We start from the raw sequence: 22,601 nt of genomic DNA on the forward strand, positions 1-22,601 counted from the left end.
AACACTTTTTCATTCGATATGAAATAATATAGTATCTAATTTACCTCAATGAGATATCCTTTTTGTAAAAATGAGTGAAAAAGTGGTGGCGCCATACGAAAAGTTATCCCAATTGGTGGCGACGTGCGGAAAATTATCCACCTTTTCAACTGTTTTCAATATTAGTTTGATAGGCCTAATACATTTCATCATGATTATTTATTATAAAAGTCTACAAAAAGTACAACGAGATATAGACAGATTTTTTTTATACTGCGTGTGTACTCTGTTAAAAAGTACACACACAGCCGCACAGAGTCCTGACACATAATATGTAAAAGAAACTACTTTTTACTCTTTTTACCCAACATTTGATTTGACAACAAAACAATCACAAATTAAAAATAGTCAGCAGAGCAATAAATGAGTGACATTGACACCAAACAAATGACAGTACCGAGACGGCAGCTACAACTTGCGAGGTGACGGGCGATTTAGCAGCAGCCGTAACCGTGGCTTCGGATACTGCGATCCGCATCCGAATGATACACTTTCCAAGTTTCTTTACTACACACGTTTTCCAGTTCCACTACAATTTGAGTACAAACACGGTTTAGGTACACGTCCGTATAACAGAAACACAATTGCAACAAACGAAAAGAACAGTAGACAAAGATTAACTGAAAAATACAAATGTAAAAGGAACCTACTTCTCAGAAGATAAGATGTCACCGTATACGGCAATGGGTGCGGATACAGCATACTCCATGGTTGTCACAATGGCTCGATCAGATTTGGGTAAAATTACATTTTTCGGGATCAAATGTCATAATATTTTCACGGAGTCAGAAAGAGTACAAGTCTGTGCCACAGGGATCCCAGACGTCACCCTAATAGGTAATATGCAGCGTAAGCAACGTCTGGTTCCAAAAAGTGATTGGGATCTAGATTGAGGGCGCTAGACTGCGTCCAATACACAGCAAGCTCTGCTCCACTTTAAGTTTAATTGATTGCATTAAAATTCCGCTAGACAAAAGAATGTATCTTTTTGTGTTTAACTGAAAGTAGTTGATCGAATTTCAACTATTTTCATTAAGAAGAAGCAAAAACAACAGATGTGGGAACTTTTGTCAGATAAAGCGAAATTATAGGTAGAATCTCTGCCTTTGTTCCCCCTCCCCTCCTCTAAGAACGATGTGGGGTACGGTGGAATGGGGTGGGGTGTACGGTGGAATGGGGTGGGGCTGGTGGTGGTCGGTGCGATTGTTTACCGTTTGGTGGTGGTACGGGCACGGGTGGCGGGGATGGAGGGGGGATGCTGGCATTCAGCCGGATGTTATCACGATGGACAACTGTTTATTACGATGTTCAACTTTCCCCCGAGAGGGAATTTTCGCAGGGATTTTAAATTTCGACCCCTTTAAGCTTGCGGTTGTTGAATGAAAGGTTGATAATAACTGCCGTCTTAAAAAAAAAGTTGTTTATTTATTTAATCTCCCAATTAAGTGGTATTGACTGTCTAAACGGCGGGGGGGGAGGGAGTGGCGTTGAACAGAACGCAGTGAAAGCCATAACTTTTTTTTAGACATCTCGAGCGACCCCCATGACCTTTTTAGGACCCTCCATGAATAGAAAAATGCCTTTCATGGTCCGGAACCCCCCCCCCCAACTTCCAAGTAATTTTCAATGTTGAGTTTCCTCCCCCTCTTTCGGCGGAATTCCTCTTTGTAGTAAAAAAAAATTAAAAAGCAAGCAAAACGGCAAAACGGCATGTTATATTATTATTACGGCCTCTTGACTGGTAGTAAGTTTAACCCTTTTTTTTGCCAGGCTTTTGTTTTTCAAGATAAGTTCTTTTAGCTTATATCGCAAACCCTCAAGCATGCAGTTCTTTTTGTTCGCGTAGCATGTCTTGTATAATGAATTTTGTTTTCTCCCACTGTTATCCCCTGTTGTTTTCTTTGTACTTTGATGTGTTTTTATTGCCTAATATTCTAAAGTAATAGATAAATAAATATTATGACAGCCTGGTATTGTGTGACGTGTTCCGGATTTGTAGAAAGGTCAGGGTCCACGTAGCATTGAAAATAAAATATCAGCGCTTATACCATAGTGTTGTTCACGTGACAATTATTAGATAGATAAAATACCATAATAAAACAAACATTGACGAGTGTCCTCCGATATTCACAAGGGGGCGGGTACCGGTAGGATTGAAGCTGAACACCGTTTAGACGTTTCACACAGTCAACTTTTGTCACGTTAAGTAGAGCCTCATCTGCCGATGAGTCCAAATAATTATGGATGCAGGCCTGTATGCCTCGTATTTGAGAGAACAGGGGCGACGAGGCATTTTCTCCTCGGAAGAGGGCACCCTATGAGGAAATTGTGAACTTATACAGGAGAATTTTAAGAGCTGAGGCAATGACCGGCAGTCATGAGGCAAATCGTCCGAGCATAGTCATTGCTTCCGTGGTGGTCAAGCCTGATGGATGGGAAACAATACAGCATATTTCCTCAATTTTAGTCCATTATATTACGGTATTAAAGCTTAACAACCTCAAAGTGCTATTTTAGCGGTTTAAGTTGTTCTAAAGTTTCAGAGCAGAAATAACATTAGTTTAATCATGGAGGTATGATTAGATTCTAATCCTACCTGCGGATTGATTCTATAGATTTCTTCAAACCGGCCTGTTTAGGAGTCTACTTTGCGGGCAAAGGTCAATAGACAGGGGAGCGCTTGCGCACTTTGGATTTCCCCTGCTGGATGGACAACATGGCGGCTACCGTACACATCAAAACGGAACCAAGTTTTTAATGTTAGAAGTGTTATCACGGGAGCAGCAAGTTTCTGTCGGCAATTATTTGAATAACGACAAAATAATTTATTGATTGGTAAGTTGTATTTTGAGTTGTTATTGACAAAGTTAAATGATATTGGCATTTTGATATCTGTTTTCACCCCACGGTTGTGTGGGGGGTTCACAACAATAATTTCATTCACAATCATTTTTCACAATCACTAGAGTTATACTTATAGAGTCACACACTTTACAGTGACAATGTAATGTCCCAGGCCTCCCTTTCCCCCTACCATGGAGGTGGTAGCCATGCCATTACACTGCTCTCCCCTGGCCATGCTGGCAGAATTACTGTGGTCGTCCTAAATGTCCAGATTTCACAGTCAAAGCTTGCTAAAGAACTAAAAATAAACGCATTGTTTAAAGTTTTATTTTTTAACATTGCACTCTGCAGTTACATTCTTTCTATTCATAAATCTAAGATATAAATATAATCAGTCAAAAAAAATACATTTAAGTTAATATTAAATTAAAGTTAACATTCTGCATGTCTGGACTCTGGTGCCCCACTCAATCAATGTTTGTTTAGCAAAGGAAGTTGTCAAGGAGGATTTTCTGACCTTGATTAAATTTAAAACTCAAAAGCTTTATTTTGTTTGAGTTTGGCCCAGGTCGTACGACGACCACCACACATTGACAGAGAAGACATATGATATGATTACAATGAGTCGTTATTACGAGCAGCAAGATGACTGTGAATCTTGAAGATAATCAACCAATATTTCATAATAGACAATAAATTTAGTTATAATTTAATTAAAATATTTAACTAAGTGGATTAATTTTATCCGTGTAGTCAAATATTTGAGTTGTAGCATTCCTTAGTATATTTTGTAATTATTAAATGTTTTTATTGTAATTTTTATTTCTTAGTTAATCCTTGTACCAATTTTCTAAGCGAAGCCCCATAAAATAGTGCCAAATAGACTGCTGGACTCCCTAGCCTAAATATAGGGCTACTCTCAAAAATAATTCATGTATTTTTTATTCTTTGTTGTAGTAGGCATATGGCTAATGATGTTAAAATGATAAAATATGTTCATGGAATATTAGTCAGTGTGGCATTTTAAATATTGATTAACATATATCGTAGATCTGCCATGTTCGGATTTGACTTTGTTTTCCTGGAATGTCACTGAGGGAGGATGGGTGGCGCTCATCAGTAATGCCATCCACCACCTGTAATCCCATATACACCACGGATGGCATTGATATGCATTTCCTAACTTCCTGTGTGCATGTATAGCATCATACAAACTGTCTAGGCTTCAAATGACATGAGTGGTAGCAGTGGTACTATGTATAATCAGCCTACCTGCCTGTATTTTTGTGTAAGGTGCACAGGAGGCAAAATCCTGTCTACTGAGATTTACTTACAGAGACACCTGTCCTTGGACTTTGGAGAAGAACACAGGGCGTGGCTGCTCAAAATGTTTACTTGACAAATATTTGTTTGTGCAATTGACCAGAATCAAAACGAGATGAAAATTTCCTGTTTCTTTGCAATATCCATTTGAATGGTTTTTATTTGAAAAATAATTTCACTTATTTATACGTTATAAGAAAGAAGAAGATCATTTATCTCATTTGTCTTTTTTTGTATTCTTCATTGCTCAATAGAATTGAAACGTATTTTTGTTTGCTCAAACTCAAAAGAGTCAATGTCAATACTTGAACATAATTTTTCTGATCGTTTGTACACCTTGGGCTACCCAGTCTAACATGTTTATTGAATTTAGGCCGTAATGAAGAAACAAAGTAATGAAGAAAAAAAATAGCTTATTTTTGGCAGTAATTTGGTATCTTATCAAGGACATTCTCAGGGCTGTATGCTTCGTTTTTGAAAGGGCAAGGGCACCAAGACATTTAGGCCGTAATGAAGAAACAAAGTAATGAAGAAAAAAAATAGCTTATTTTTGGCAGTAATTTGGTATCTTATCAAGGACATTCTCAGGGCTGTATGCTTCGTTTTTGAAAGGGCAAGGGCACCAAGACATTTTCTTCTTGGTAAAGGGCACCCTATGATGAAATTGCAAATTTGTACTGGAGCATTTCAAGGGCACCAAGGCAATGACCAGGGGACCTCCGTGAAGTACATGTATCATGCCTGCATTCTGTATGGAGAACTTGTTGATGCCCCTAAAGTTTACTGGCCCAGTGCTAAAATCACTAGCCATGGCCTGATGTCCAGTGTACACTTCATGCCCTTAATACTATCACTCTCTGTAGTTTTCATTTCATCCAGCCCAGGTGTAAAACGAACTTACTCATTTTATTCACCTCAGAGAGTATCCAACACGGCGCTGACAGTCGTAATGAAAGACAACAAAGACACTGCCAGTTACTACACTACAAAACACTCATGGAGAGGGAAGTGAGTTTGTCAATTTATTCATTTTATTCTTTTGATTTATGAAAATCTCTTTTTGCCTTCCTGCTTACAAGAAGGAAAGTAATAACATTATTATAATGAAACACTCGTGGAAAGTGAAATAGAAACCAGGGAATTAAAAGATGTAAATTTGGATTGGGGATAAAGAAAATTAACTTTGGTTTTACCCATATTGATGTGTGTAAGCTTGTACACTCAGTACTTTCCCGACCTCTGTGAAAAAAATCACATGCATACTACTCGGGTGGTGTTTGAACCCATGACCGTTGCAATTCTAGAGCAGTGTCTTACCATCTCTAGACCATCGATATTGCCCAGTAGCTAGCGGCAGTTCGAATCCAGAGACATGGTGTAAATCTGACATCATTGAAATCACAGGCATTTGATAGCTGCTTTTGGCACAAATGGGACTGCATAATTGTGCTTACCAGAAAAAGGTTACCAGCCAAACTACCATGTTGTATTTTGTATACATATAGCTGTTTTAAAAGCACAATGCTTTTCACAGAGAAATCTTACCTAGCAGAAACAGAAAGCCCAACCAAATGTCATGTAAAGTACAATCGTACATGATCGTACAATGTATCTCTTCTTGTCATGCTTAAGGCCGGCTTATAGTCGGTCGCGGGATGGTCACGCAATGGAAATCTTGACGCGCGATCCTAAAAAAGCACAGTTTCTAGTCATCGCTGAGGCATATTAACTGTGTTTTTTATGATCGCCGCGTCAAGATTTCCATCTCGTGACCATCACGCGACTGACTATAACTAGACCTTCAAATCAAATCAAATAAATTCCCGAGGTAACATTTTGTTTCTCTTTTGCCCAAGGTACAAGCGAATTTTCTCTGTTGGAGATAAGGGTATAACAACTTATAACCCAAGCACCCTGGAAGTTACAAATCAGGTAAAGTTCACTAAAAAAACATGTCAAGAAATAGTTTCAAAGATGCTTTTTCATTTTGCTCTCTTGAATTTTTTTAGTTTGTTGAATTAAACAAAAAGTAACACATTCCTATTTTACCAATCAATTCTTATATGGGCCCAATTTCATGGCTTATTTGCTGTAAGCAAGGAATAAGGCGCTTAATTCAAGCATATTTCACAGGGTGGCGGGAAATGTTTGCTTGTTCTTGTGCGTTTCCACGTTGCTAGGCATTCTTCCCTTGCACAGCTAGCACAGAAATTTGGGGTTTGCCTTTTTGGGGGGCAAAGAATAGTGACCACAAGCAGAGAACTTGTTGGTAAACAGAGCCATGAAATTGGGCCCAGACTTGATCAACACAAAAACAATCTTAGTTGCCCCATTTTTTGAGTCAGTTTCCCCCTTTTGTTACTTTGTAGTGAGTATTTTAGGCGGCTGGGGGTGGCTCACATGCTCACCATATATTCACATGTAAGTTGACTTCAAAAAATGGCAGACCATGAACAGCTAGCATGTGAGGTCATTCCAAGGGGGTCAATATACTAATGTTTCATTTTGCTCCCTCTGCACCTCTCTGTATTCCGCAGTGGGCTTACACAGATTTCTTTGGCATCGCACCAAACACAAAGTCTCAGCAAGTCAACGAGTTTGTGATTAACATCCGCAAGGGCAAGAAGACAGAGTCCATGAGATTCTCAACAGAGTATCGCCCAGATGTCTTAACAGAAGCTTTGGTGAGTGATACAAAAGAATCATAGCAGGATAATGACAAGGAGAACTTAATTTAACCCTCCTACTGTCTGACCAATTAATGTTTCGTGCTTGTTGCTCTCAGCAGTATGTGGTTAATATGCACTTTATTCAGTGTACATGAAAAAGGGTTATGATAAATTGATTCAATTAAATTTTTTGACAAACAGAACCAAACAAACTCTATCAAGTAGACACACAAAAAATACCATAGCAAAAATATGCATGCAATACTATAAAGGTCGGTTGTCATACTGAACATTCTCGTATGTTTTTACTTGTATGAAATAAAGCAAAATGATAATCAAAATAATTGAACAAAATTACAGCTTTTAATAAAAACACTACTCTCAGCGTTATTGTTTGGCTTTGTGTAAAAGCTTGTGAATATAAAACCTGAAAATTAAACTTCTGAATATAATTTCTCATTTTGTTAACAGAAATTCCGCAAGGATTTTGCAGGAGGAAATAAGTTTGATGAACCGGTAAGTAAATTAAATATTTCGAGCGAGTCCATTTTTATAGTAAGCAGAATTTCTTTGTAAACTGCTTACCAACCATAATGACCTGTGGTTGCACAGGACTTGATTTCAGGATGAAAATCCACAAGAAGAGATTTATCAGACTGAAAGGCAACATTTGAATAAAAACACAAGATCTTCACAAGTTGACTGGCCTGATGCTAAATTCACTGGCCTCGGGCCTAAGGTCCATGGTAAATTGTAAGCCCTGTGTTCACTTAGATCACTCAGACATCTCCAGAACTTGAGTCTAGAACACTAGATTGCTTACCCACGACTTCAAATGTTTGTGTATTTACAATTGAGAAATGCATGCAAAGCTACAGTTGTTTGTAGAAAAGTGTAAAATTAAATAACAAAATTACTTTCCCAACAACTATGGCACTGGGAATCAAACAATCTTTTCAGTGAAAGACCTCATGCAAAAAGTAGGAAACCAGATTGCACGATAGTTCTTAAACCATTTATGTCTTGATCCCTACAGCGCTTCAACGCCTACAAACACCATTGGTCGGATAACCGCAAACAGGTCGTCTTAGAGGTGAATGCATGCGGAGTGGATCAGATTAGTCCTGCTGACAACAAAGTCTTATGTTCTTACCACTACAGAGATATAGAGGGATTCACGGAGGTGAGCCATGAAGAAAACGAAACTACACTACTTGCTATTTGGAGGAATATTTATTTTCATTTCCAAAACAGTTGTTCTTAATCCTTTAGAGACCATTCTTTTATGAATAATCATCACAAAATGCCCAGAGATGGCTATTATTTTTCATTTCTTTAAGAAGAAATTCAGTAAAAGGTCAACAAAAATAACATGAAACAGAAAATTTAGTTCTGTGTTTAAAAATTGGGAAACGTTTAGAAATTGTTAACGTACTACCATGACTACTTTGGGAAAAATTCATCTCCGAACTTGACTTTTACTTTGACCTCTTTATGTGAATGGAAGTTGTTTAAACCTTGCGGCCCTTTGCGGGCTACTATGTGCTTGTGGCTGATATGGTCTCTGAAGAGTCAATGTGAAGTAGTTTAAACCTTGCGGCCCTTTGCGGGCTACTATGTGCTTGTGGCTGATATGGTCTCTGAAGAGTCAATGTGAAGTAGTTTAAACCTTGCGGCCCTTTGCGGGCTACTATGTGCTTGTGGCTGATATGGTCTCTGAAGAGTCAATGTGAAGTAGTTTAAACCTTGCGGCCCTTTGCGGGCTACTATGTGCTTGTGGCTGATATGGTCTCTGAAGAGTCAATGTGAAGTAGTTTAAACCTTGCGGCCCTTTGCAGGCTACTATGTGCTTGTGGCTGATATGGTCTCTGAAGAGTCAATGTGAAGTAGTTTAAACCTTGCGGCCCTTTGCGGGCTACTATGTGCTTGTGGCTGATATGGTCTCTGAAGAGTCAATGTGAAAGTCTTTAAGTTATTGCCCTTTATTTTAACCTTAAATTCTTTTCATGCCAATTGTAAACATTGATTCAATAGAGTTGCTAAACATTTATGCAGTGGAGTTTGGGTGTTTGAGAATAATTCATCAGTGGGTTGTAGTTAAAGATTCCCTGGTTCCATCAATCTTTCTTATTTGTTCTATGCAGGTGTCTGGCTACCCAGGTGGTTTTGCCATCATCCATGGCGGTTTCAGCAGACTGGTGAGTTGTATTTAGGCTATGTTTAAATCAATTGGGTACATATAATGTATGTTTTTGACATACACTAAATTAACGTCAGGCCAGTTGTCCTCTCATTCGGATTTTATTTAGGTCACTTTTCAGTTTCAGCAATGATCGCTATCAGACTCCAATACCTTTTTTTTAGAAAGGCTCTACTGGTTTCTAAACATGAGGCCAGATCACTTTTTGCAACATTTCAATTTGGTTTGTAAGAAGTTTAAGGCATAGTTTTTTTAGAAGAAGTTTCAGGCATACAATTTGTGATCTGAGTCCAATTTCAGGGAGCTGTAAGCACAGAAGTAGTGCTGTGAAATTGGGCCTGGCCGATCAGTAGTTTTCTTCGCTCTTGGTTTCTGCAAAGTTTAGTATATTAATATAATTCCCTTTGGAATATTCTTCAATCTTGTAAATATTTCTTGGTTTACAAACAGCACATCTTTGCCTGCGATCGTAAGGAGGAACTGATGAAGAAAGCAGTGGAGTTTGCTGGGACCTACATCGGAGTGACTCTCAGGAAGAGGAAAGAGGCGATCAGCTTTGATCAGAGTATCATTAACAAGATGGGAAAGTACAGGTAAAGACCCAAGTAAGACTTTAAGAACCAGACCATCAAGAACTCACTCTGCGGCAGTGAAGTTAATAACGAGAAGTCTCCTCGATCCAGCAAGTGAAAATAGTGGTATCGATCAAGTGAAAATAGTAGTAGCCGCAGATTAATGCCCCCCCCCCCCCAGAGAGTAGGCAGTTGAAAAAATAGTAAGACAAGTTCTCAAAAAACAAACTACCAGGAAAGTAGATATCATACTCATGGTATAACCACAAACTGAATACACATTGATACCATGCAAAACCCATATATCTCACTATATTGGCCTGACGTTTTGACCCTTTTGAGTCTTTCAATAAGTTGTTCTCTTTCTTTTAGCCTTCATGAAAGACTCTGCTGGGGTCGAAACTTCAGGCCATTTACTATATGTTGCATTTATACCATAGGTTCCTTTTGGTTGGTAAGCAGTTTGCAACAGCTAGTTCTATTTTCTCATCTCACTATATTGTTTAAGTGGTAGTTATGAAACTTCTTTAACACATATTTTTATAGCAATGATGAAAGCCTGACGTCTCTGGCTGAGTTCAACGTTCAGAAGTGGTCTACACGGTACGCTGACCCAGCAAGAAGAGTTCTCTGTCTGACGGAAACGTGCATCGTAGAACGAGATCCCGCAAGCTACAGTGTAGTCACTGTTAAACCGCTATGCAATGTAAGTACACAGAGTAGTGTAGCTCAAGCTCAAATAGTAATTAAATAATGTACACACTGTTGCTTTGCTAGGATGTAGAACAGAGAGCCATGCCAACAGTTTTATTCCACATACTGCATCTCTTTAGAACTCCTTGCCTGGTGCATGTTTCCCTCCATCTTACTGCTCTAAGAGAAATATAAATTCTTGCCTTCAGCTCCCCAAGTTGTTTGCATCTTAAACATTTTCATCTTTTAGCCCCTTCGGAGAATGGTATTTAGCCTTGTGGGACGAAATTGCATAAACAAATATGTATATAAGTATTTAAGAACACTTTTACCAACTGTCGCAGACCATAGAAGACTGAGTGAAGTTTGTAAAAACCTTTAAATTATTGTTTTGTCTTTTTGCATTGGTAGGTGTTTGCAATGGTGCGCTGTGAGGGTCAACCCCAGATCTTCTACTTGGAGTCCATAAAAGGCACAGTAACTAAATACTCATCTACTGACAGGTAACATAAACTTATTTTTTCCTATAGCTAATCTCCTGGTTTATCACAATTTTCTTAGAAAAGTTTCAAATATTCTTACTTAAAAGAATTCTTAGGTTGAAAAATCTGTTTTCAGAGTGGTTGAAGTTTTCGCGATTAAACTTTCACAGGTTAGTTTGATTTGTTATACTACATATAGTTAGCATTAAAAGAATCAAACGGTTCCCAAAACCAAAGGTAATATATCCCTGTAAGTTGTACTTTTCTATCTTAATCCAGAGATAATCTTATAGCGAGTGTATTGGACGGAGTTCGTGCAAGTGGAAATCGTGACGTCTGTGTAAAGATGCTTCTGACGGACCGCGGGCAGAGACAAGATCCTTTATACGTCCCAGTAGAAGAAGAAGTGGAATCCAACTGTTTACGCTTTCTGGCTCAACCTCCAAGTAAGAAAGAATAGGTTCTAGGCAGAAAAGATACTGTAGATTTCATAGCTCTAAGGGCCTCGTGTCACACAAGGCAACTTTTACAGGCGACCAACTGCGTTGATTGCTACAGAACCACTGTGGTAGCACATTGGTAATTTTTCGAACAATTTGTTATGATCTGCAAGATTTCTATCTGAACACTCCAATGTGAATGCCTTTCTTCTTTGAGATTGACTGGAACTGGTTGCCTGTATGCTCTGATCGTCTTCAGGAGAACGCTTGACTCTGCTAATGGAAGCTGCTTAACATGAGTCAGGGTTAACCAAGACCAAGTGCAGCACCAGTCACACACTATTAACATCTGAATGCATCTTGGCTGGTATCCAAAAAAAGCCTGTAAGCATTAAAACGTGCTAAGCAGAGAAAAATTCCATAAAGTTTTCATGTTGCAAATGGTGCCCCACTCATTTCTTGCTTAGCAAAGAACTTAGCAAAGCAGTATTATCTGCTTGACAGCTTTGTGAAATTGGGCCCTGCCGACGAGGCAGATTGTAGCTTTACCTCTTCACTTCTTTACAGGAAACTATGGGCAATCCCTGTTGTGCAAAAAAACTGATAGAAGTTCTGAGCAAAGTTACACAAATGGCGAAGTAGAGATGACTCTAGTTATACAGCTTATCAATAAACTAATATTTCCGATGGTTTTTTATTTCAGACAATAACTTCCACCAAGCTGTAGTGCGATTTAACAACAATGTATCATACAGTGGGTTACTTCATGCAGTCACACATGATGTAAGTAATGTTTGTTTAAAAACTTGGGAGGTGCAGAGCAAGAAAGCAATTTTTATGCATTGGTCATGAACAATAAAATGTAATTTATTGATTTGAATTGAAGGAAAAGTTAATTAATTTTAGGCCTTTTTTGGGCCCTCTGAACCCAATTTTATGGAGCTGCTTGAGCAGAAGATGTTGTTATAGAAAGGTTTGCGGTAACACCATGTAATGACTATCTCTAATGAGTTGGGGTGGTTCTGAAACAAACCGTTGGTTTCAACTCTTGAAAGCAGGAGTTGAAACCAACGGTTCTTTTCAGAACCACCCCAACTCATTAGAGAAAGTCATTACATGGTGTTAACGCAAACCTTTCTATATCGTATTTCCACCATGCAAAGTTTCAAATCCTACAGACAGAAACTGTTGCTTAGACTTTTTTTGCTAAGGTAAAATAAGCAACTTTTATGATTTCTTTTGTTGCAGAGCTTCTTTGCAGAGAATAAAGAGAAGTTGATCAGAGGAGCCATCACAGCAATCTTAGCTAGAGAGGGTAAATATTGCTCCATTTTGCCTTTTTTTTATCAAGGTGTTAAGGTGTGGCCGGTCATGGCCGAGCGGATAAGAGAACCAAACTCAAGCCCTGGTGTTTCTGATCAGCAGAGTGTGGGTGTGAGTCCCAGTCGTGACACTTGTGTCCTTAAAGGAACATGTTGCCTTGGATCGGTCGAGTTGGTCTTTGAAAGCGTTCTCTGTAACCGTTTGTTATAAAATGCATATGGGTAGAAAGATGTTGTAAAAGTAGAATACAATGATCTACACAAATATGCCTCGAAATTGCGTGGTTTTCTTTTTACCTCGTCGACTAACACGGTCGGCCATTTATGGGAGTCAGATTTTTGACTCCCATAAATGGCCGACCGTGTTAGTTCGCGACGTAAAGGAAAACCGTGCAATTTTGAGTGATACTTGTGTGGATCATTATATTCTACTTTTAAAGCATCTTTCTAACCATATGCATTTCATAACAAACTGTTTTAAATGCTTTTTATAGACCAACTCGTCCGATCCAAGGCAACGTGTCCCTTTAAGCAAAACTTATCTGATCCAACTGTAACGTTTCAACCATTCTGACTTTTGAGACACTCCCTCAATGGCTTGGCATGATTTTTTTTCAGGGAATTCTGACAAAACTTGTTCTTTTTTTGTGATTTACAGAGGATCCTGTGACGATGCCCGTGGTTGAAATTGAAGCAATATTCCAAGCACTGCGACGATTGGTTGCTTCCAAGGCCGGCTTCATGGCTTTCACATCATTGCCAAAGTATGCAAATTTATTCATAGATTCATATATTATTTCATGTATTCATATATTCCTGTTTTACTGTAGTCATTTGTCAACTGGCAGCATTTTATTGAATCACACTTTCAAGTAACTATTAATACCCTTAAGGCCCGGTCACACAGGCCCCGATAACGAGAACGAGAACGATAAAAATGCACGCCCTCGATTGGTTGAATGAGCGTGGGCGTATTCTGCGTGGAGCATTTAAACCAATCGAGGGCGTGCATTTTTATTGTTATCGTTATCGTTCTCGTTATCGGGGCCTGTGTGACCGGGGCCTTTACTGTATGTAGCAAGATATAACAGCTGAGTAGAAAGAGGCTAGGTACGGTTGCCCTCTTAAAAAAACAAATCTTTGTTTTAGCTATTCAACCCTTGTGCATTTTCCGAATATCAATCTGTGTTGATTTTGAATGATATGTACATCTTGCAAGCCTGCATCCCGTGGTAAATGTACCAAGGCGTTTTCTGCTTGTTAAAGGGCACCTCCATGAATATGTCTATTTTTAAAGGTGCACCGAGACATTTGCCTCTGTTACCCCTGTGAAGTATCTGGCATGCTTTTTAATCTATACTCACTTCAACTTTTGACTGAACCAATTTTGGATTGTTATTTATATTCAGGTTCCGTGAGCGAGTAGGTTTGAAAGTGATCAAAGTGATGAAGAGACAGGATGACTTGGCCATTCATGCTGCCATCGATACGCTGTGTGCGTTAATGCAGGTAAGATAGACTCTCTCTCTCCAGCCTAAACACGTCAATGCAGTCGTGGAAGTGGACCAACTTGTACCTGAAAGATCTACTCGCTCCAAACACTCCTACTAGAAACCTCCGTTCAGCTAACAAAGACGGCCTTGTGATCCCTAATATTACCCCCCCCCCCAAAAAAAAAACATATGGTCATCGTAGTTTTCAATTTGCTGCACCTCATTTATGGAACAATCTCCCTCTACATATCAAACAGGAAAAGAGACTTAATTCTTGTCTTTTTTATTTTTTTTTTTATTTTGTTTTTAGCCGATGCACGATGACTACGACCTGAGACAAGAACAACTCAACAAATCATCTCTCCTTTCCTCCAAGAAGTTCTTGGAAAGTCTTCTAGAACTCTTCAGCTTGCATGTGGTACGTAACAAATAGACCCCTTTATTTAGAGCCGTAATTGCTGAGGTCAAAGTGCACAAGTGTTTTTTTGGTAAGCTTTTGTTTTGCTTGTTGATTGTTTGTTTGTTGTTTATTTGTGTATGTATATATATATTTTGTAGTTGTTCTTGAGGGGAGTAGGGGTTGATGTTGGGCAGGGGTAAGCAGTTAATAGTTTGTAAATGGCGTGAAACAAGAAGTTATGTCGCAAGATTGCTGTACCACTGTTTTTTTTTTTTCGTTTTATTTGCTTCAGAGAAATTTAAACCATTTGTGTTTTTCTTTCAGAACCGAGGGACCGGTGCACTTGTGATAACTTCGTTGCTAGATTTCTTGACCTTTGCACTCTGCGCCCCGTACAGCGAGACAACAGACGGTACGCTGTTCGACTCACTGCTAGAACTGGTTGCCAGTCAGGGTCGGGTCCTGTTCAGGTTATTCCAGGTACGTACAGTTCATCTGGTTTCCCGACTCCAAGTAAAGGATTGTGTGAAAAACATAGGCACCAGACCGGACTTTTATGCAGTTCTGCACTTTGGATTTCACAGATGTTTATAAAGATCAATCTTTGTAGCCGTCACGCGCAAGTACTGAGCAAGACACCTTATTCACATAAAAAAGTTAGAAGGTTTTCCAAAACCTTGCGCTTTGAGCGTCCAAGCTAAGGCTACTTGGCACGCAGTGCTTGGGGGTACAAGCTAAACAAGATTTGCCGATAGGAAACAAAATAAATTGTAACCAAGAGCCCTGGGTAATTTTTATATCATCATATGTGAAGTCTCGCTTCAAATATTTGGGCAAATTAACCTAAACGTTGATTGACATTCACAAGACAGAACTTTTGCATTTTTGTTTGCTTTTTCACAGCATCCTTCCATGACTGTAGTGAAAGGTGCAGGACTTGTCATGAAAGCTATCATTGAGGTAAGCTCTTCTTTTGTTCGATCTTGACTTTGCATCCCTGTCCAGCAAGGCAACCCACGGAAATTGGCAAACCTACCAGTCCTTTTGGAAGGCCAGTTTTTGTTTGAGCCTGGTTCATATTTGGAAAGCACAATTTTGTTTGTGTGACAGACAAAACAAAAAGCACATGCTGTGTTGCTGCTGTTCCCAATTGGCTTAATGTTAGGATCATCGTTTGGTATTTGTCAACGTTATGCTGATTTTACAAGCAAGATTATCGAGAGTTATTTTTAGCCAGCCTCCCGAGGCAGGTTCCAGAGATGGCGTCCAAATTTGTTTTTGTTTAACCCCCAAAGCATTTATATACTTATCTATTGATTTATTATAAGTTGGTGACCAGAGTGCTTTATGGGCTGTATACAAGCTTTGTTGTTTTCCAAAAAAATATTTGGGTAACCTGACGATGGTCTAAGGAATGATGATATAAAAGGCAGAATTACAGTGACCCCACTGTGGGACACGGTGACAATAACCGGTGAAGCGAATAATTAACAAACTTCTGACCTCGGACCGTCATCTGGAAGGGTTACAATCAGGAATTCTTAGGGATAGATAGCTCAGTTGGTAGTTTGCTGGCATGTTAATCTTGAGGTCGTTGGTTCAAATCTAATAATTACTTAATTTTTCTAGGGGGTGGGGGGGGGGGGGAAGGATGACCAAAGTGATTTTTTAGCTGATTTTTTTGTTTTCCGAAAAATTATTAGGTTAGCTGATGATGGTCTGAGGGATGATGATATAAAAGGCCGAATTACAGTGACCCCACTGTGGGACACGGTGACAATAACCGGTGAAGCGAATAATTGATAAACTTCTGACCTCGGACTGTCATCTGGAAGGGTTACGTTCCAGAACGATTTGGGAATTCCTCGGGCATTGCATGATGAAGGATTTTTAACGAGTTTATGAGGAGACTCTAATATCTTCCTAGAAAGCTCAGTTGGTAGAGCGCTGGCACGTGAATCGATGGTTCAAACCCTGCTCTAGTCAATTCTTCTTTGCATACATGATATTCTACCTGTTTTCCAATTTTGTTTGCCCTTTTTTGCAAATTGCAAATTTTTACTAAATAACCTGAAATTTCATCGGAGCCTACAATGTAGGTCAGTCCTTGTTTAATATATTCCTACTTTTTTTCCATGGACCAAATATATCATTCCTGTCTTTGTTCAAACCCAAAATTGTTTTAAATTTACCCTTGCGGTTAATTACTTAATAGTTTTCTAACTTTTGTTTCTCATCTTCGTTCCTTCCTGTAGGAGGGAGATATGGAAATCGCAGCCAAGATGCAGGAGCTTGCTCTGGCTGAGGGCGCTCTACCAAGGCATCTCCACGTTGCGATGTTCACATCAAGCACGGACACACGGATGCTCACCAACAGGTAGTGAACAAGGCCCTAAGTTTTCAATTTTACTGCAAGGGAGTGATGTTTTGTTTGTGTGGTGCATGCTTTACAATCAGAAGCACAGTTTGTTTGATAGTAATTTGGTTCGCTTTCAGGGCAATCTCTAGGCTTCCATTTGTTTTGTATTGTCGCTTTATTTCAGGTGAGAAGCCTGAATTAATAAACAAATAATATACAATAAATAAATTTAGGGCTTTGTCTGACTTGCTGTGACCTTCTGGAAAACTTCCCCCCCTCAAAATAATTATCATGAAATGTTTTAATTATCCTATTGAAGAGCCTTTATACACTTTCAAATTTTACAAGCCAACCCATTTGTGACCCACTCTGTGAAACTGAGTCAGATGTCGCTTAATGCATTATTGAGTAAGGAACAGTTTAATGTGGAAAACATAAAATAAAAAAATAAAATTATTATTATTATTATTTTTTTTTTTGTATATTCATATTGCTTGGTGAACCTTTAGAACACTTATTTTTAGCTATGAAAATAATAATTTTATGATCGTACTTTAGCCTAATTTGTATCCTTTTGCGCAAAACTGTAGTTTAAAACATCCCTTTACATGTACAGTCGACTCCCGTTATTACGAGCTCGCATGTTACGAGGTTCCGGTTGATACGAGGTTTTTTGCCGGTCCCGAACGGCCCCATGCGTGTTTCAATGCATTAAAATACTGATTATACGAGCACGGTAGTAGCGAGAACACGGTTATAACGAGGTAATTTGGGAGACCCATTACGAGCAAAACATTGTTTAAAACCCTTCTATAACGAGAACAATTCAAAAACCAACAAAGGAAATACCTGTACAGCTGGTAAAGTCGATATTTGTGGCTTTTAAGACATAGTGGACGCTATCGCTAGCAACACTAATCCGAAATCGGGAGTCACGAGTCAGCAAGCAAGGTTGTTAATTCCAAACTCCGGACAATGGTGGGATTAGGAGGTTTGCATGGTTCAAACATTGGAGAAATCTTAAGAAAAGATACTTATCCACTGAGTTTATAAGCGCATTATAAATTTTCAGAAGAAAAAAAACACCCGCAACTTACAATCAAAACTAGTTGCGTGATCAATATTATTGAATGCAAAAGCAAGATTTTACCTGGTATCCCACATTGGCAATGAACCATCTAACATGACAGTGTTTACCAACGAAAATCAAGATTCTATTTTTTGTTGCTGCGACGAGTGTATTGCACATGCACACACATGCACAGAACATCTTCCCTGGTATCTCGCGTTAGCAATGAACCTTCTATTATTACACTAGTGGTTACCAATGAAAATCCAGCTTTTATTTTATTGACTGAAAATTTTCACAGCGTGTGCAGTATGCATTGCAGCAGTAAGATTTCCCCTGGTGTCTCGCAGCAGCAATGAACCATCCAGTGTTAAACAGGTGGTTACCAATGAAAACCAAGACTCTATTTATTGCATTGGCAATAAACTGCTGGCGACCAAAGTTTTGTAAGAGAAACTTCCCAAAACATGAACGCAAGTTAAAATCTTACACTTTTTATCAATCTTGTAAAATATAAATTGATTTTAAAATTGAATTTAAAACTAACCCAACTTAGTTAAAACAGTTTTATAATCCCCGCGTTGTGCTTGCTTGTGCAGTACATCGCACATAATGTACTACTCTATGCACACAGTAGTATAGTCAAGTGCAGCCCTGCCATGCATCTGTGTGTACACACGTGCGGCCATTATGTCATGTACATGTATATGCAAGTACACGTGTTGTGTGCATGCACAATGATGACGTATGTATCTATATTTAGCGCGCTGCGTTTAAGACGAGATTCGGATAATACAAGGAAAATGGGCCAGTCCGGCGGACCTCGTTATAACGGGAGTCGACTGTAGTTCCTTTTTAACCAAAAATGATATACTGGCTAATGTCAAATGAGAGTAACTCAGCAACGCGATTTACCCCAAAGCTTAGACATATACCAAATAACTGCTGCTGCAGCCTATTTCAAGAAACGCTAGGATCAATCCTATCTCGAGTTAGGACGAGTAACCCGTCCTAACTTAGGATGGCTTCAATGCGTCCTACGTAATTTGATACGGAACTGAACCCGTCCTAAGTCCTAAGATTAATCCTAAGTTAGTAAGTGTTTGGTGAAATCGACGGCTGGTGTGTTTTTTCCAGCCATGATTATAACTCAATTTTTTAAATTGTCAACATCTGACTCATTTTCACAGAGCGGGTCATATTTTTTATATTAAACATTGAAAATAAACAGCTTTATCTTGAAGACAACCAGACCATACTTTTTTTTTTTCTCATCAGGCAACTGAGTCGTCACCTTGTTGCATTATGGGTAACAGGCAATCCGACTGCACTGGGACTCCTTAAACGCATTCTGGTAAGGACCTTAAAAGTTGGAGTGTTCTATACTGTTTTTTTTTTTTTCATGAATTTAATTGCTGTTTTTGCAATAAATTTTGAAGTGCATTGGGAAGTATTTTTTGTTCTTTTATTTTCTCTCTCTCCAGGCATCACATGAAAATTACATACATACGAAAATAATCACTATCTAAAGGCGATCCAGACAAAAACAACCTAAAAAGACACATAAAAATACAAGAGAAAACACGCCAGAAAAACTTTTAACTTACATAGAAAATACAATTATAAAATCTATAGAAAATACATATTCAAGAATATTGCACAAAATCCATTTGACCAAGATCCTCAAATGAACCATAACAGAAGGGAAGTTGGCAAATAATAGCAAACTATATGTAATATGGTAGAATATTTGTTACTTTATTCTTTGCGACAGCCCGCTGGCCTTCTGTTTTACTTGGACTCCGAAGAGAAAGTTCCTGAGAAGGAGAGAGACTTAATTCATATGAGAGACAATCTCAAGATGGCCCAGGTATAGTGTATGATCATTCCTTGTATTCTCCAAACATTCTAACAATGTAATAGATGTTAATCTTTGCATCGGGATAAAGAATATATCTTGCTTTTTTCCCTTACACTGATGTGTGCTAAAGGCTCTGGACGCTATTGGTAATTACTCAAGATAATTGTTAGCATAAAAACTTTGTAACGAGCAATGGAGACCTTTTGATGACAAATTGTGAGAAATTACTCCCTCTGAAGTAACATAGAGTTTGAGGAAGAGGTAATTTCTCACTCGCATATTGAAAGACTTCAGGCATTAGGCATCTGAAAGCACACAAATTTGTTCAAGAAGTGTGTTTTTTCTTTTATTATCTTCTTGCAACTTTGATGACCAATTGAGTCGAAACTTTCACAGATTTGTTATTTTATGCATATGTCTGGATAAAGCAAGTGATAATACTGATCTTTGACAGTTACCAAAAGGTGTCCAGTGCCTTTTAGCACTGTATGCTCAGTACTTTCCTGAGGTTTGTGAGCAAAATCAAAAGACAAATCACTCAGGTGGGATTCGAACCTAAGATGAATGATTTGCCCGGTGATTTTATGGTGAGTTTGTGTGCCAGCTGGGATATGTCTGTAATAATTTTTGTTTTAACAGGATCAATCTGGCAAGTCTAATCGCAGTCTCCAATGGCACCAGATCGAGACAACGTTACTTCATTGGAAACAACGCATCGGCAAAGCAGAGAAGAAACAAGATGTGAGTTAACATTTTTTTTATATTTTGTTTTTATTTTAGTTTTTATCTTTACGAGCTATCGCCTAACATTAGTATTTCCTAGATTAGGTGGCTATATTTTTACTGAGTATTTTTTTATTATTACATTGTTAGCAGTTTGTGTTCCTTTTCACATACTTGTTATAAAGAAAGATACAATCAAATATACCTGTGAAAGTTTCAGTTGAATGCGACTTGTTGAGAAAACAGAAGAAGAAAAAACTGTCCCAGTATTTTCATAAAGGATAGTGAAACCTTTATGTCAATGTTTAGCGAGGTGACAGTGGGTACCAACCACATGTCTTGACTGTTTAATTGTTATTGTATCTTTGTACAAGCTGGGACCCATTGAAGACCAGTGGTTGCCACTGAATGTGCCACACAGTGAAATAAAAAAAAAAAATGAATAAGCAAAAAATAAACGTCACAAGGCAAAGCGGCCGCTTCATGGTGAGGACTTACACTTAGCTGATTTGGGCTGTCGATTGTCAGCGGGGGCACGTTGCCAGCGGGGGCACGTTGCCACAGACTCCTTGGGCTGAAACAGGGTTACCCCTTCACAGTCTGTAAGGATGTAGGCATGGGTATCATCCACTAGGAGCCACATACTCCTTGGGCTGAAACAGGGTTACCCCCTTCACAGTCTGTAAGGATGTAGGCATGGGTATCATCCACTAGGAGCCACCTACTCCTAGGGCTGAAACGGGGTTACCTCCTTCACAGTCCCTAAGGATGTAGGCATGGGTATCATCCACTAGGAACCTGGCTCGTAGAGCAGAATGCACTACCTTCCCAACTTCTCAACTGTGATAAATTCTTTTAAAGATGTCTGGAAGGTTAAACAAAAATGCTGAAAGATAAAAGTTTAGTTGCATTTATTTATGCTAACAATTTCGCTAACTTTAGTTATATTTAAATAAGCAAACTCTGCATAGTTTGCCAATGTTCTTTTTAGCACATTTCACCATGTGACATGTAAAATTTGTGACTGGTATACTGCCTAAGCAGCGCAATGAAATCGGGGCCAGGGCTTCATCTCTTTCATGCGCCGACCGGTCGCTAGTAACCGGTTTAAATCCCTTCAGAAAAACAGAACGCACGTCCACACAGTTTCAGAATGAGCAAGAGGACTCTGAGAGTTCTATTGTGACCAGCCATTTCAAAAACAAGAACGTCATAAATTTTCACTCAAAGTAGTGGTGCTTGAAAGGGGCTGAAAGGGCACAATGACTTATCTTGAATTGAACACAGTTGCTGTGCCCTACTGTACGACAAAATCTTGTGTGTTAACATTTACTGAGTTAATCCATTGCATCATTGTGGATGCTTAAAACCAGGTTCTCTTTCTTTCCTCTAAATGTTTGCACCTCAGCTAAATATCATCACAAGTCTTGTTCATTTGAAACTAATTCTCATTTCATTCATTTGTCCATCATTATCTGACAGTCATTTATAATGTAATTTCATCGCTTGCTGGACATCATTTTGTTATCAAACTGAAATGATACCCCTCTCTTCCCCACTCCCCCTTTTTCCCCCGAAATCATCAACGGTCTGCTTCTTCATCATCGCTTTCTTCTCTAAAGCCTATCCTGGTAAGTTTACTTAAGAAAAAGCATCATAGACCCTATCCCAAATACTTGGTACGCGCATGTTAGGCGTGGAATGAGGTGCATGCTGGTCTAGCTAGCGATCAAACTTGACCAGCATGCACCTCATTCAACAGTTTTTGCTTGCGCAATAGGTATAACTGCAAACTTAAGTCCTATGCTCAGTTTCCAGCAGTAGCAGGGTTTTTTTCCCCTACTTTTTTTTAATGAAAACTTTGAAAGTATTTAGGTGAGAGTAAATAGTAGATTGAAAAGCCTGCTTGGTTTGTGTTCGCTTAACTTGAACTCTGTGTAGGTGATTATAACACCCCTTACAAGTATTCTGCCTTTCATTGGTTTAGAGCTTGTCACATGATATGTCTTAGTTTTACTAGAAACGGTGGCCGTGTGATATTGCATCGTTTGTCGGGTGATAGTCCGATGAGTATCACACGGCGTGCAGTACCCAGACGTCTTTTTACCCACC

General features: G+C 38.9%; 2 protein-coding genes across 5 annotated transcripts in view; one reads left to right on the forward strand and one right to left on the reverse strand.

Moving 5' to 3' along the window:
• Nucleotides 1-834, reverse strand: part of LOC117291505 (exostosin-2-like) — a 35,026-nt gene extending 34,192 nt beyond the window's left edge. The window contains exon 1 of the mRNA XM_033773251.1: nucleotides 690-834. The gene's annotated coding sequence lies outside the window, so the exon portion shown is untranslated. The remainder of the gene's footprint in view (nucleotides 1-689) is intronic.
• A 1,915-nt stretch (nucleotides 835-2,749) lies between these two features.
• LOC117291220 (dnaJ homolog subfamily C member 13-like) overlaps nucleotides 2,750-22,601 on the forward strand; it is a 51,661-nt gene continuing 31,809 nt past the window's right edge. For 2 of the 4 annotated variants that reach the window (XM_033772822.1, XM_033772824.1), the window contains exons 1-23: nucleotides 2,750-2,874; nucleotides 5,126-5,214; nucleotides 6,063-6,138; nucleotides 6,744-6,890; nucleotides 7,347-7,391; nucleotides 7,912-8,058; nucleotides 9,020-9,073; nucleotides 9,526-9,668; nucleotides 10,194-10,353; nucleotides 10,752-10,843; nucleotides 11,102-11,268; nucleotides 11,966-12,045; nucleotides 12,511-12,577; nucleotides 13,243-13,348; nucleotides 13,994-14,093; nucleotides 14,388-14,495; nucleotides 14,802-14,957; nucleotides 15,381-15,437; nucleotides 16,733-16,854; nucleotides 19,184-19,259; nucleotides 19,680-19,775; nucleotides 20,406-20,507; nucleotides 22,112-22,120. In XM_033772822.1, coding sequence (XP_033628713.1) covers nucleotides 5,156-5,214; nucleotides 6,063-6,138; nucleotides 6,744-6,890; nucleotides 7,347-7,391; nucleotides 7,912-8,058; nucleotides 9,020-9,073; nucleotides 9,526-9,668; nucleotides 10,194-10,353; nucleotides 10,752-10,843; nucleotides 11,102-11,268; nucleotides 11,966-12,045; nucleotides 12,511-12,577; nucleotides 13,243-13,348; nucleotides 13,994-14,093; nucleotides 14,388-14,495; nucleotides 14,802-14,957; nucleotides 15,381-15,437; nucleotides 16,733-16,854; nucleotides 19,184-19,259; nucleotides 19,680-19,775; nucleotides 20,406-20,507; nucleotides 22,112-22,120 — 2,169 coding nt within the window. In that variant the 5' untranslated portion in view covers nucleotides 2,750-2,874; nucleotides 5,126-5,155. The remainder of the gene's footprint in view (nucleotides 2,875-5,125; nucleotides 5,215-6,062; nucleotides 6,139-6,743; nucleotides 6,891-7,346; nucleotides 7,392-7,911; nucleotides 8,059-9,019; nucleotides 9,074-9,525; nucleotides 9,669-10,193; nucleotides 10,354-10,751; nucleotides 10,844-11,101; nucleotides 11,269-11,965; nucleotides 12,046-12,510; nucleotides 12,578-13,242; nucleotides 13,349-13,993; nucleotides 14,094-14,387; nucleotides 14,496-14,801; nucleotides 14,958-15,380; nucleotides 15,438-16,732; nucleotides 16,855-19,183; nucleotides 19,260-19,679; nucleotides 19,776-20,405; nucleotides 20,508-22,111; nucleotides 22,121-22,601) is intronic. The other 2 variants (XM_033772823.1, XM_033772825.1) reach the window with 1 other exon arrangement.

Source organism: Asterias rubens, chromosome 6 (assembly GCF_902459465.1).
Source record: "Asterias rubens chromosome 6, eAstRub1.3, whole genome shotgun sequence".
Taxonomy (NCBI): domain Eukaryota; kingdom Metazoa; phylum Echinodermata; class Asteroidea; order Forcipulatida; family Asteriidae; genus Asterias; species Asterias rubens.